Raw genomic sequence first — 14,084 nt, 5'->3', positions numbered from 1 at the left:
AATCAAATTTATATTTGTCCTTATGGGTATTGTAATGGGTATTGACCATATAATTGAAGGCTCATTGCTACCCATACGCAATATGTGATATTAGTTAATAAATCTAATAATAATAAATTATTCATAATTAATACACTGACCTTTGTATGATTTTTGTATTGCTGATTTAGGTCATTTTACATAAAAACAAGATCTATTTCTATTTGAAAAACCACCAAAAAATGAATTAATGTCTCAGACATGCATCACATGCCAATTTCTTAGCTTTTTTATTAAAACCAATTAGCCACACTAGAGTTTGGTCAAGGTCAAGGATGCACAAATTATTACATATTTAATCAAAACACTACATAACAAATGTTATTCTACAGCACTGTGATTCTTGGAAGCAGAAGGGGAAGATTCGCTGTACCCAGAGGGATGTGGGAGTGGGTCAGAGGGAGGAAGGGGAAGAGTCAGTTCCGGAGTGGGTGTATTATAGTCTGGGTGGCTCTTGCTACGGTGAGCCGTGACATTGTGTCTCTTTTCAAAGCGGCGACCGCAAATCTCACATGGGAACTGGTAGGTGCTCTCTGCATTGTGCTTTCGCATGTGCCAATTCAGAGAGGATTTCTGGCGACAGGTGAAGCCACACACCTCACATCTAAAAAAGAGAGAAGGTGCGGGTTATATATGAAAGCTGAAACTTGTAGAAGCACAGGCTTGAGCAATATAGTCGTTCTGTTAAATATTGATGGGATGTTCATGTAAAAATTCGTTTGGGAGTTACAGGGCCTAGTGCACGTGTGTGTGGTGAAACCCATACTGCAGCGGTTTCTCTCCGGTGTGTATCCTGCGGTGGATGATCAGGTTACTGCTGGTTCGGAACGCCCGGGCACAGAACTCACAGATATAGTCTCGCTGATCTCACACACACAAAGAATCATACAGAGAGAACCACAGCATAAAAAAAACAATAGTCACTACTATTCACTGTACTTAATCAGTGGCTTTGCTTCCAGATACAGAGCCTGTGCATGACATTTATTACAAATATCATTCATATGGACTATAAACTCACTACTATGCAGCTTCTCATGCTCCTTCAGATGCTTCTTAAAGTTGAATGACTTGCTGCAGGTGGGGTGCGAGCAGATAAAGCTCTTCTTCTTGAGATGTTGGTACTTGATGTGATGCTGTGGAGAAGAACAGATTGTGAGAGGCTTTGCCATCCTGTCACAGTGTGCATGCTTTTCCATGAAACCTTGCAGTTCATTTTCTCACGGATCAGTGCAGAATAATGGAAACTAGAGTTGTTCTCTGTCAGAGCTGTTTCAGTCCAGCAAAGATTAATGAATGTGTCGTGGACATGTCAATACTGACTCAGCACTCACATTTAGATATTGCAGACTAGAGAAAATCTTATCGCAGTCTTCAAACTCGCAAGGCAAAATGACTTTGGGTGTTGATTTTCTGTAAACACAGAGACAAGTATCATCTAAATATGACGTTAACATATGATACAAAAGGACATTCAAAATCAAACCATGGAAATATTACCGAATACATAAATAAATGTCTGTTCTAATATTTAAAATATACATAACGATCTATAAATAGAATACTATATAAATGTTTTTTAAACCTATAGGTCGGTTTAAAAATATAAATTAATATTTTGGTAAAATAAAAACCGTTTTCTTTTGCCACCAATCTGGGACACTTCATCTTTCAGTAACTGTGGCCTGGAGAGATAAAATGTGCAAAACTTTAGGGTTTCATTCAACTTATTGGGAATCAAAATACAGAAATATGTGCTGTTAGACAAATCACCTCATATTTTTAGGAGTTCCCGCCTTTTTGTTGGCATTGTGTGTCTCAGGAGGATCTGTTTTACTTTGGGTCCCTCTGTTGGTTAAATTCAGCACTGCAACTTCCTCATTGCTAGGAAACGGTTTATAACGGAAATAGTTTATTTAACTTTTTTGTCTTTTTCAGTCATTAAGTGTTTCAGTAAAATTTGAATAGCGCACATACATATCAGTGGGCTTTTGGTTTTCAATGGAAACTCTTGCAGGTCCGTCTCCTGTCAGCTCATCACTGTCTTCTGGGGATCTGACAGTCAGAAAATAAATCAAAGAGTCTTAAAACTGAAACAAAATATTGTAAATACAGCTAACCAACCAAATGTGCAAAGATATATACCCGTGATCTGAATGTAAAAAGTCAACAGCTGAATCATTTCCTTCCTGTGTCCCAGGAATCACTGGAACACATGGTTGTAGTTAGTGCTTGAATAACAAAAACAGCATCTTTCTTTGAGAAAAATCCTTAAAAACAATCACCTGCATTCTTGTTTACCCTTAACATTTCAGATCTTGTCTTGCGTTTCTGTTCTGTGTCATTTGTGGTAACTTCAGCATTTTCTTGTTGTTGTTTTTGTCTGGTTTTTAATCTAGTCACTATTCTAGTTTTCAATTCTTGTCTTTCCATGTCTGTGTCTGGCTCCTTCAGTCTCCTGCCTCGTGGTTTCAGTCTCTTTGGGCTAAATGCAGTTCTATCACCTTGATTTTTTGATGTTATTTCCTTCTTAAGAGGAGACCACAAAAAATGATGTCCATTTTCGCAGGTGTATTTGAGACACACGTCCACCTCAGATGAGTCTTTGGACTCAGTTTCGGCTGCTCTTGTCCCTGCCGCATGAGAGCCCTGATATTGCTCTGTTGTTTTTTTGACTGCATCAGAATGCAGGACAGGGGCAAGAGGGCACCTCTGTCCATGGTTGTGGACCAACAGGATGAGTTCCTGCAAAGACTCCTTAGTAGTTGACAAAGTGCTTGTCTCTCCTTTCCCATCACCTAAAAAAGCCCAATGTATAACCAGAGTAGATATTTAACATATATATACACACACACACACACACACACACACCAAATGCACTGAGAAACCAATAAATTTTGTGATTGTAGCAGAATAACAAGGCCAAAAACACTGCAAAACATTAGGCCATTCACAACAAAAGCAATAACTGTAACAATAACATTTTAATTATGGTTTTAATGCTGTGAGAATAGGGAAGTCTACACTACAGTGATAATGATAATGACACAGAGGAACAATATCAATGGAATCACTTTCAGAAGGATATTTTCCAGCTGATCAGAATCAACTCAGAGCTTGAGCATTTAAAGCAGCAGAAAACATGCATTATGCTCTTAAACAGAACTTCTTTGTGCATTTGGTATGGATGCTAATGCATTTATCATTGTAGATAAAAATGTTGGTGTCACCGGGTCTCTATTTAGTTTTTATTTATTTTTTTCAGTACAAATATCTAAAACATTCTAAAACAAAGATTCATTTGCTTGAGAACCAAAATTACTGGAGATATTAAATTTTGTTTTCTGAAACATTTTTTTTAATCAAAATTCAAAAAAAAAAAAAGCAAAAATTAAATATCAGGTCAAGATGATGAGAGGTTTGTATATTCGCTGATGTAGTACAAATATGAATTGAAATCATCAGACAGATTAATAAATTGTTTAATAATGGGCAACCACTTGTTTCCAGAATGTAATATTTGCAATAATAGCAATAAACAGATGTTCATTGTGCATTGGTTTGGACTGTAATGCATTTATCGTTATAATTATCCTCATACTAAATGTATCATTTTTGGTGTCAATGGGTTTTTATGCAGTATTTTTGTCTTTTTTTTCCAGAATAAATATCTAAAACATTCTAAAACCAAGACACATTTACTTGAGAATCAAAATTACTGAAGATATTAAGTCTTGCTTTCTGAAATACTTGAGGCAAAAATAAATAAAACAATGTAAGTGGGGTCAGAAGAATAAACTCATTTCAAATTCAAAGGGTAAAGAAGATCATTTGTCTCTTCCATTGAGAGAAGCATAAACTCACTTAATGTAATACATTTTTCAGAAAATAATATCTTAAGTAATTTTCCTTCTTAAATGCATTTTCATTTAGGAGTTTTCAAATCTACGTAATGGGCAACAAGACAAAAATACTAACAAATCTTTAACAACACATATTATGTTTTATTTAGTTATGAAGAAGTCACAAAGGTTAAAATACTTGATAAATGATAAAGTATTATAGAATTAGTTATAACAGACGTGTCGTTTTGCTGGTGAGCTATGCCTTTAAGGAAGGAATCTGTGGTTTACCTGAGCACTTGATACAAACTCTTGAAGTATAGCTGCAAAACATAAAGCGAATGTCATTGTCAGTTAGACCACATTTTATCTATAATGCTTCACACACCCCTAAAAGACCTGCCTGTCAGCCAAACCTCAATACGTTTAGAAATCCATAAACCACAAGTTCATCTGTGCTTTTCTGCCTATATTTTCTTTTAAGCTCCCTCATAATTCCTGTCTTCTCCCTGTATGATTTGGAGCTGGATCAGAACAACTGGAAAAAATCGGAGTCTCATCTTCAAAGCCAGAATCAACAACTGCAGATGCAATTCCAAAATAAGTTCCAGACAGCGAACTGTCATCTAGTGGGTCTAAGGGTAACTGTATCTCTCTGCAGAACAGGATGACTGTATTATACCTCTCCAGCAGATGCTGAGCGAGCTCTGAGTGAAGAGAGAAGCCCAGTTTCTCTTTGAGCTGACCCCAGCTCTGCAGACACGAGCCCAGCCGCACGCGAGACTTACTCCTGCGGGCATCCAGCTCCCTGCGCCGCTGACTGCGCTGAGGGTCTTTAGAGGATGACATCACACTGACAGGTGCCACTCAAACAACACTGTAGATGGAGAGAGAAATCAGGAGAAGAGGATGAGAGGTTAGGACTGAAATCATCAGACAGATGAATAAACTGTTTAATAAATTGCAATCATTGGTTTCCAAAATGCCATATTTGCAAAATGTATTGTAAGAGCACTGTAATGGTTTTAATTACAGGTACAGCACACTACATAAATAAAAGGGCTCCCCTAATTTATTTATATGAATTCATTATGACCACTGTATTATGATTATCATGGCTGTATTAAACTACATTTAATTTGGGGTAAATTTGCAGCCTTGTCAATCATTAGACATAGTTTTCTGTATTTGTTTAATAGAAAATGAATAGAATATAAAACAGTTCATATAAAATCGAATTGATATTGAGTCGAGGTTGACTATTATATGCTGAAACATTAAGTGTTTTGTTGGGAAACACAAACACACCCACATAATATTAAGTAAAAATAGTAATAATAATAATAATAATAATAAAAATAATATATGTTCATGGGAAGTGCCACCGGCAGCTGCTCTTACGCGCCTCATTTTATGTATATGCATAATATGTCTGACAACTTCTAAGAAGCAGGAAAGAAACCACTGACATACCTTAAATAAGACCCTGGGCGATAGTGCGGGGCCCACTTGCTCAAACCGTTGCCCTTTTAAGGAGGAGCTGCTCGGTCGATCAACACAGTCTGTCGCTAAAGTCGATACAAAAAGCATTAAAAATATCTCGCTTTGAAAGAGATGCAACACCGAAAATTATGAATATAGGCTGAATACATCTTCTCAGTGCGATTATGTGAAATATGTCCAGATCCAGAGTATTATGCCGAGCGAGCTGCAGAAACAGAAAGCAAATCGGAAGTTTCATGTCCCAGAAGTCTTCGCGGCACAGCTAGGATCTATGGGAAATGTAGTCCGAAAACAAACAACTGTGCTACTTTATCATTTCATATGAATCCGATGTTTTAACCATTACTATTATTATTATCTTAAGTCGGAGTTGGTGCAGCACTGTAATACTGTACCAGTGTACTTACATGGTAACTCCTCAGGAACTGTCCACTTAATATAAAGTGTAACATTCTGGACACCAACCACAATTTATATGTAAAGCCTAACTTACTGACTGCTGTTGTGTAATGTAGCATCAGAGTAATTACATGATAAATCTAATATAAAGTGTGACACTTTCTTTACCAATAAGTGTTAGTCATATTTCACATTTGTACTTTCATTACCAAAAAGTGTTGTTACCAATTTCCTTTTACACATTTGTACGTACACATACCATTCAGTGGGTTGTTACATATGTGTAGTTACACAAACATTAGAGCTGTAGATACTACCAATTTGTACTTACACTGTGGTTGGTTACATATACATACACATCTAGTTACTATGTAAGTATACAGGTATTAGGAACAATATAAAGTGGGACCAAATAACATAATGATTTAATGTGCATATTATTGTTTACCTACATTGGCTTAAGCCTAGTCCCAGACTAAAATGTAAGTCTGAGCTGTTTCAGCTGAAAGAAACTTGTACTGATTGATCTTAAAATATATCAGTGCCCTTGTTTTGTCTCACAAGGAAGGTTTTTTGTTTGTTTTTTTTAATTACTTAATGCCTCTGTGTCATGATTTCAATAGCGTATAATTAACACATTTAATTTTTTCAATAATGTTCTAAAATACAGACTAAGTACACTTGGTTTTGTAAAACCACTACATTAATTACTACTACAACAAGGCTAACAATAGTAATACAATTTAAGTATTTAAATAAATGGGTAAAAACTCTCATCTAATTTCTATAAGAGGGCCACCACAGCCACTAAACACATTCAAAGTTCCTGTTAGCAAACAGTAGCAAAAATGCAACAGGGTGAAAGACATGAGATAAGCAGTGTAACGACGAGACCTTAAAAAGGAAGCAACATCAGTTTCACATGTTAGATTGGGCTCAACCCACAGCTACACGTATCAGATCAGCCTTCCACACATCACTCTGAACGCAACGAACGCTGCTTACCTCTCATCTCACAGCACAGACCACAATGGACGAACTTGGTGAGTTGTTCAACTATATGTCTACTATATGTCATTCTAACAATAAAGTCTTAATCAGTGTAAAGATATACTGTAACATATTTGTAATCCAAAGGCTGAGATGATATTCTAAGTTTATTTTCTATCATTTTACTACAGTTCTCTGGCAGACTCTTTTAGACTGTGAGCTATAAATACAAGCAGGTATTTGTGGTATGAGATTTCTTTCTGACCGTTTCAGTGGTTTACCCATATTAGACTAAAACGATGCGATCAGTGCATTATAAGTAGTACTGTTTAAAACTAGTAGGCTCAGGAAGAGCTTCTTCCACGAGGCTGTGACTCTTCTGAACTCCGCACCACCAATCTAACCTGCACCTGCTTTCTTACTGCACTGGTAACAGTACTTTACATACATGTATTTACACTACTCATATTTTGCACTGATTACACATTGTTCAAGCTATCACACTGTAAACTATCTAACGTTGTTACTGTACACAGCACAGTAAATTATTTCTATAAAAATATTATTGCACTACTGATTACTTGCATAGAATACATTGTTAAACAGTACTATTATACACTCAACCAACTATATTTATTACCACTGTCTAACGTTTCTGCTGTACATAATGTACATATAACCCTACATTGCTGCTGTTCATAATGTACGTATAATCCCTCCATTGCATTCCTATTTATATTCTGTAAATATTCTTCTTAATACTGTATATAGCAACTCTACTGTACATTCTGTAAATCATAACTTCACTTGCTCTGCACGTATATGTGCAGTTGAACCAAATAACAGCATCAGTGTAGAGTCCCTGAAGATGTAACAGGATGTAACAGGTTTTAATACAGGTTTGTGTACCCAAGTCTTTCTAAAAGATAGTTTGAAGTGTTGTCATTCCCCTCAAAAAAAAAAAAAAAAATCATTAAAAAAAAAAAATTATTTTAATTCTCTGCATCTAAACAGTAAAGACTCACGTCACTCTTAAGAATAAATGTATGTTCTTGTGAAGGATTTGTTTTGTAATCTCCCATTTTTCTTGGTATTTTGATAGAAGTATAGAAGTGAGTCAGATAACCCATGTCTATATTTCTTTGTCAGCAAAATAATTGTGGCAAAAGTTTGAAATTCTGTTTGTTATTTCATGTTCTGCATCCGTTGCGATGACAGTGACATGCCTTTTCACTTCCTCAGGAAATGACACGGATTGCTAACTTACAGTGGTTTTCCTTTAGTTCAAAAATGTTGTTTTTTGTGTGTGTGTGTGTTATTTTGGGTCAGTGTATGTGTTAAAGTTTGTGTTCAGTGTTCACTAATATCAGTGCAGGTGTTTGACATGTGTGAATCTGATATTGCAGACATGCTTTTAGAGGAGTTGGCGCAGAACTCCACCCAGACTTCAAATGTTCCTGCACCCATTCCACCCAAAACTCTCCACCTGGGAGCCTCGGTTAAAAGTAGCAGCACACCTCAGTTTGAACAAGTAATTACATTTCAGGCCAATTCAGTTTCAAACTGAATTTAAACATGAATTTGAAAAGCATTCAAATTTGGAAACTTTCAAAAACAGTTTGGGGCGTGTATAATTAGTCGCTTATGCACATAATATCCACATTTTATATAACTCTTTGAATATATTTAGAAGTACAAGATATTCCCATGACATTTAATCGAATCTTCAGTGTCACGTGGTCATTCAGATGTCATTCTAAAATGCTGATTTGTTGCTCGAGAAACTTTTCTGATTATCCTCAATGCTGAAAACAGTTGTGCTGCCTCATATTTTTGTGGAAACCATGATGCATTTGTTCAGGATTCTTTGATGAATCAAAGGTTCAAAACAAGCATTAATTTGATATAAATAAAAAAGACAATTTCTGTCTAATGCATCTTTGCTGAATTAAAATATGGAATTAAAAAAAAGAACATCTTACCGCCACCAAACTATTTTATTACCAAACTATTAAATTTCTACAGTATTTAGTCCCAAACTGAGCTATTGTAATGTATTTCTCCTCCAGTTTCAGACTGAATCCTCAGGATTTGTTGCTGGTCCAGGAAAGACATGTGATCCCTACAGGTATATCCACCTCCCTCCAAAATCTGGAGTAAAAAGAGCCTGTCCGTTAATGTTTTTATTTAATACCTTTTGGCATACATTGTGTCCTTGGAGGTTCAGCAGTTCAATAAGAAGAAGAATCTTTTTCTAGTGTGGTTCCGGTTCCCGTGGAGGCCGGAGTGATGAGTCCCGGCACAGCTACACGAGAACTGGACTCCATCATGAATGAGCTGCTAGGGCTAGGCCTGGAGGTGAGTGAAACATGAGGTGGACATCAGTTCATTCATCAGCTGCTGTCTGTTAAATCACTGTTGCACTTTATGAGTATTGCCAAAAGAGGGCAGTATGAGCATATTAAGGTTCCTAATTTATGCCCCCTTGTCAATTACTGAAAGAAACATTAAAATAATGCTTTATTTTGTACAGGTTTCAGAACCCACATCAAACCCACCTCCAGTTGCTTATAAGGCAACGAAAGACAAAAAACCTGAGGAAACTAAAGAAAGCGATAGTGGAACGCAAAAAGAGGCTGTGAACCCAATGCATCCTCCCCTGTCACAGAAAGTATCCAAGAATGTGGATGCTATAGATGACTTGCTGGGCTCTCTCAGCTCAGACATGGAGAAAATGGGGGTCCGGACAGCTGCCAAAGGCCACTGTGCTTCTTGTGGCAAGTGTATAGCTGGGAAGGTATTACCAAGAGGCAGACAACAAATGAGCAAATTGTTAATCAGTTTTCTGTACTAACAAACACGTCATCCTGTATCCAAACTGCAGATGATTACAGCTTTGGGTCAGGTGTGGCATCCGGAACACTTTGTGTGCACGGCATGCAGGGAGGAACTGGGCACATGTGGCTTCTTTGAGAGAGACGGCAAGCCGTACTGTGAGAAAGACTACCAGAACCTCTTCTCCCCTCGCTGCGGTTACTGCAAGGGTCCTATTACTCAGGTGACCTGCCATATCGGTCTCTATTTACCCTCTGAAAGCTCCTTGATAGAATTTCCTCAGGCATGTCAACTGAAAATTTGAAAAGTTATGATTCCATCCAGTAACTGAATAATTCCAAGTTATTATAGTAACCATTATAGTTAACCAAATCATTATGAATTATTATAGTATTATAATTAAACAAAATTAATTAATAAGCTTAATGTTTATATGTGTGCTGCATACAACTCATTTCATCCCACCAGCTGAGAACTACTGCTCAAGACACAACCAATAAACTAAATAGAGTCTATATTTGAATTCCAGTAAAATGCAATAATAACTTAAATAAATAAATGTGGAACGTGCTTTTCAACTCTTTCACTTCACAAACGAATGAATTATTCTAGCCAATCAAGCAGGTGATAATTTTTGGTGTTTTGCACAGAACATTCTAACAGCGATGGATCAAACATGGCACCCAGAACATTTCTTCTGCAGCCACTGTGGAGATCTATTTGGACCTGATGGTGAGACAACTGCAGATTTATCAATTAAACTAAAACAATTTATCAGCACACGAGTGCCAAGAACATCCCACACTACATTCTGTGAGTCAGCCGATCTGGTCGTCAGTTGAGAAATGACCGTTTGTACTGAATGAATCTGTCTTTTCCAGGGTTTCTAGAGAGAGATAGTAAGCCATATTGCTCTAGGGATTTCTACCGCCTCTTTGCACCCAAATGCTCCGGCTGTGGAGAGCCAGTGAAGGAGAACTATCTGTCTGCAGCCAATGGAACCTGGCACCCTGACTGCTTTGTCTGTGCGGTGAGTGAATTAGTGGCGTTGAAGGCTGGAATGCAATACAGTCATGTGACTCACTCCTTATAAATAAAGAATATGGAGTCAGTCAGTCTGTACTATTGTGTAAGCTTCAAAGGTGAATACTTCACCTGCCTAATCTATCACTCCAGAACATTCTTCTTCATTAAACGTTTCTATAATACTCTCTTTCTGCATCTCTTTCCAGGACTGCCTGAAGCCTTTCACAGACGGTTGCTTCCTTGAGTTGAACGGTCGCCCCCTCTGTTCCCTGCATTATCACTCCAGACAGGGCACTCTGTGTGGGACCTGTGGAGAGCCCATCTCGGGCCGCTGCATCGCTGCTCTGGACCGCAAGTTTCACCCTGAACACTTTGTGTGTGCGTTCTGCCTTCGGCAACTGAGTCAGGGAGTGTTTAAGGAGCAGGCAGGGAAGCCGTACTGTTCAGTTTGCCATACGAAACTCTTTGTGTGAAAAATGATCAAGGTTTTAAAGCAGTGGTTGTCAAACTTTTTAAAGGCCCCTCACATTCAAAATAATCTAAAATATACAAATAAATATATAATAAACATATTAATATAATAATATATTACAAAATATATTAAAATAATGAACCAGGATTCATAAAACCTGTATTTTCTTCTATAAAATCAATATTAAGTGAGGGGAAATAAACAAATAAAAATGTGACTTCAGTTTCCATCTTTTTTTTTTTTTTACTTTTTTTTTTTTTTACATTTTCATTTACTTTTTTTTTACATTTAAAATTACAATTATTTCAACATATAAGTTTTTTTATTTATTTAAATACTTTAAAGTCACCCTGTGGGCCCCGACTCCCTGATTGAGAACCACTGTTTTAGGCTATGTTTACAAAAACAGAAAACGTTTTATCCTTGCATTTTTAAAAACTTTCACATATACACAACAACATTTTCAAAATAATTTACACATAGCCGTGAAAACGACCAAAAACGCTGTATTACATATGCCAGACCAGTAGTTGGCGCTGTCATCTTGTTAGTAAACCTGTAGGGAAGTGATGATTTTTTATGTACGTGATGTGTCTCTGCTGTTGGCCTTCTATTACTGTCTATGGCTGTTGATTGCAATATTGGTGAAGTAAATCCACACTTTGCTGAAGAAGTGTTAGCAAACTCTTGAGCTGCAGCAACAGTACCATATACTCCGCCATTGTTGTGTATGCTTGTTCGCGCTTGCCTTTAAAATCAACACGCATGTCTACATACCTAACATGTACTATGCATGTGCATGACGTCAACATTTTCAAAGTTACCCTTATTGGGTGTTTGCAGGGAATCGGTTTACGGTGCCAGTTTCAAATACTTGCACTTTGAAATCCGTTTTTTAAAGTATTCATTTTCAGTTCCCCAAAAATGCTGTTGTTGTGTACATGAACAGTCAAAACGCATAAAAAGTTTCAGATTTTTGGCCCAAAACGTTGTTGTGTAAACGACCCCTTAGAAAGAAATAGCATGGAAGGATACATGTGCCATGTGTTTTTTTTCTATTTTGTCTCAGGGAAAGAAAAAAAAAACTTTTTTAGAGAATGCAAGTCAAATGCAAGACAATGTAAACTGCACTCAGAAAACTTCTTTAAAATGTATTGTCTACTATATTTTTTACAAAGTAAACTATAGCAATATGTTATTATTTAATTGTATCATTACGTCACATCACTGAAGCTGTTGTAATACATGTTGAACAAAACAAAAATGATTGTTAAAGATCTGAAATATTCATAAAATGTAAAAAAAAAGGGGATTCATCGTCTTTTACTCGAATATATAGACAATGCCATGAATTCAATTCTGCTCTCAGAGCATATCAAAACAAACATACATCTCTGCAGGCTTATGAGGAGATTTCTGGGTAAATGCTATTAATGTACTATTATTTCAATAAGGTTTCAATGACTAAAAGACTCAAGATCCTAATTAACTTAATACCCATGTGTTTTCATAGCCCATGCATTGCAGTGACATCATGGGGACATTTTCTGTAAACATTCAAAAAGGGTTAAATAGCACCGACCATAATTTTCTTGCTTGAATAAACATGAACTTTACAGAAGCCTGTTGATTTTGTTGTGCGCATGACAAGGTCACATGAGGGAACATCACTGTAGGTATTGCTCAAGATCCCTTTATTTGTCAGCTCACTGCACTGTTACTCAAGGTTCAGCCAGGCAGTAACTTAAGGATGTGGCTTCTCATCTTCTAAGAATGCTCTTTGATGGTAAGAGATGACAGCTGCTTTTTGGGAGGATGGGTCAAAGATCAAGATGTTAATCACACCATAACAGTCATGAACCACAAGAATGACCCACAGAGTGAGTGGACAAACACTCATACAGTACAAGCTGAAGTTGAGATTTCAATGCAGTGACTAATTTAGCTTTTGCTTACCATAAATGACACAAGTTCAGTCACCACACTTTCACTATGACATTACTATTACTGACAAGAAATGTCAGTTTAATGCCATCAATCCCCAAGTATGAGAATCACCTGTGACAACCCCTATCTCAAATATATATATTTTTGTATTTAGTTAATTTAGATTTATAAAGTTTTAAGTCGTGTTAGTTAGAAGTGGAATTAAGGTTTGTATAAGCCAAATTAAAAAACTGAATCCACACTATAACATTACAGCATTTTTAAAATGTCCCAAAAATACCAAATGGATTTAGTTTTTTGTTCTTGTGTCAAATTTTGAGTGGTGAGAAAAAAGCTCTGAAGTGTCTTCCTCTCATAAATAGAAATTGGGAAAGAGCGAGAGCGAGAAGGGAGAAGGAACACAATGCAGCGGTTGGGAAGACATGTGTAAGCGTTGAGTTTATAAATCATGCTGTCATCACTACATTAGAACTCTCTTTTCTGGTTTATGCAGACTGGATTAAAATACGTTGCTGTCACAAAACAACAGAAGCTGCTGTCTTTCATATTCTCTTGCTCCCTCTTCTCTGTTTACTGTCCCTTTGCTCAAATAACTGCTAATCTAGTTCTAATATAGAGTTTCCTGAATGGGGTTTCTGTTTGGAACCACACTGCATAAGACCTGAATTGCACTGTCTGGGTCCATCTGATTTCTTTCCTTCTGACTTCTGGTCCTGTGGTACACAGATGCTGGGGTCTTCTGAGAGGTTGCTACACTCTGTGGTAAACAGGGTGTATCTTTCCCTGTTTGATATATAAACATCCTTTTAGAGACAGGATAAAGCTTAAATAGGTTGGAATTCAGTATGACATTATGAGCACAAATTAAGCTCTGAGCACATATTACTCTGGGTTTTTGATTCATATTGAACCAGACATATCTAGTTCAGTGAATTTGAGACTCACTACAGTTTGATCATTGAAACAAACAGCCACACAGTACTGGTTCCCATTTTTTATGGACAAAACAAATGTAATGGAAGTCAGTGAAA

The 14,084-nt window shown here is 36.8% G+C and overlaps 2 protein-coding genes across 4 annotated transcripts; one reads left to right on the top strand and one right to left on the bottom strand.

Moving 5' to 3' along the window:
• Positions 1 to 245: 245 nt before the first annotated feature.
• On the bottom strand, positions 246 to 5,636 carry znf692 (zinc finger protein 692). Of its 3 annotated transcripts, XM_052563997.1 has the most exons (13): positions 5,532 to 5,627; positions 5,355 to 5,449; positions 4,564 to 4,758; positions 4,173 to 4,204; positions 2,325 to 2,837; positions 2,185 to 2,245; positions 2,017 to 2,094; positions 1,813 to 1,923; positions 1,674 to 1,724; positions 1,374 to 1,452; positions 1,061 to 1,175; positions 806 to 905; positions 246 to 643 (listed from the first exon to the last, which is right to left on the bottom strand). In XM_052563997.1, exons 3-13 carry the CDS (start codon positions 4,728 to 4,730, stop codon positions 361 to 363), a joined length of 1,590 nt encoding a protein of 529 aa, XP_052419957.1. In that variant the 5' UTR covers positions 4,731 to 4,758; positions 5,355 to 5,449; positions 5,532 to 5,627; the 3' UTR covers positions 246 to 360. The 3 variants fall into 3 exon arrangements, with proteins under 3 accessions (XP_052419957.1, XP_052419956.1, XP_052419958.1); XM_052563996.1 differs by having other exon boundaries at positions 5,355 to 5,636; XM_052563998.1 differs by having other exon boundaries at positions 508 to 643; positions 770 to 905; positions 5,355 to 5,621.
• A 1,044-nt stretch (positions 5,637 to 6,680) lies between these two features.
• On the top strand, positions 6,681 to 12,727 carry LOC127963901 (leupaxin-like). Its single transcript, XM_052563995.1, has 9 exons — positions 6,681 to 6,826; positions 8,180 to 8,304; positions 8,849 to 8,901; positions 9,032 to 9,131; positions 9,307 to 9,570; positions 9,658 to 9,831; positions 10,259 to 10,340; positions 10,490 to 10,638; positions 10,841 to 12,727. The coding sequence occupies exons 1-9, from the start codon at positions 6,814 to 6,816 to the stop codon at positions 11,105 to 11,107; spliced, it is 1,227 nt and encodes a 408-aa protein (XP_052419955.1). The 5' UTR covers positions 6,681 to 6,813; the 3' UTR covers positions 11,108 to 12,727.
• The last annotated feature ends 1,357 nt before the right edge of the window (positions 12,728 to 14,084 follow it).

This window comes from Carassius gibelio, chromosome B8 (assembly GCF_023724105.1).
Source record: "Carassius gibelio isolate Cgi1373 ecotype wild population from Czech Republic chromosome B8, carGib1.2-hapl.c, whole genome shotgun sequence".
Lineage (NCBI taxonomy): Eukaryota > Metazoa > Chordata > Actinopteri > Cypriniformes > Cyprinidae > Carassius > Carassius gibelio.
This window is presented reverse-complemented; position numbering and strand designations above follow the sequence as displayed.

Coding starts and splice junctions, on each gene's coding strand:
- LOC127963901 (XM_052563995.1), top strand. Junction 8,305..8,848: donor GCACACCTCAGTTTGAACAA/GTAATTACATTT, acceptor CTCCAGTTTCAG/ACTGAATCCTCAGGATTTGT. Junction 8,902..9,031: donor AAGACATGTGATCCCTACAG/GTATATCCACCT, acceptor ATCTTTTTCTAG/TGTGGTTCCGGTTCCCGTGG.
- znf692 (XM_052563996.1), bottom strand. CDS start 4,730: ATGTCATCCTCTAAAGACCCTCAGCGCAGTCAGCGGCGCAGGGAGCTG. Junction 4,205..4,563: donor GCTCAGCATCTGCTGGAGAG/GTATAATACAGT, acceptor TATGTTTTGCAG/CTATACTTCAAGAGTTTGTA. Junction 2,246..2,324: donor AAGGGTAAACAAGAATGCAG/GTGATTGTTTTT, acceptor CATGTGTTCCAG/TGATTCCTGGGACACAGGAA.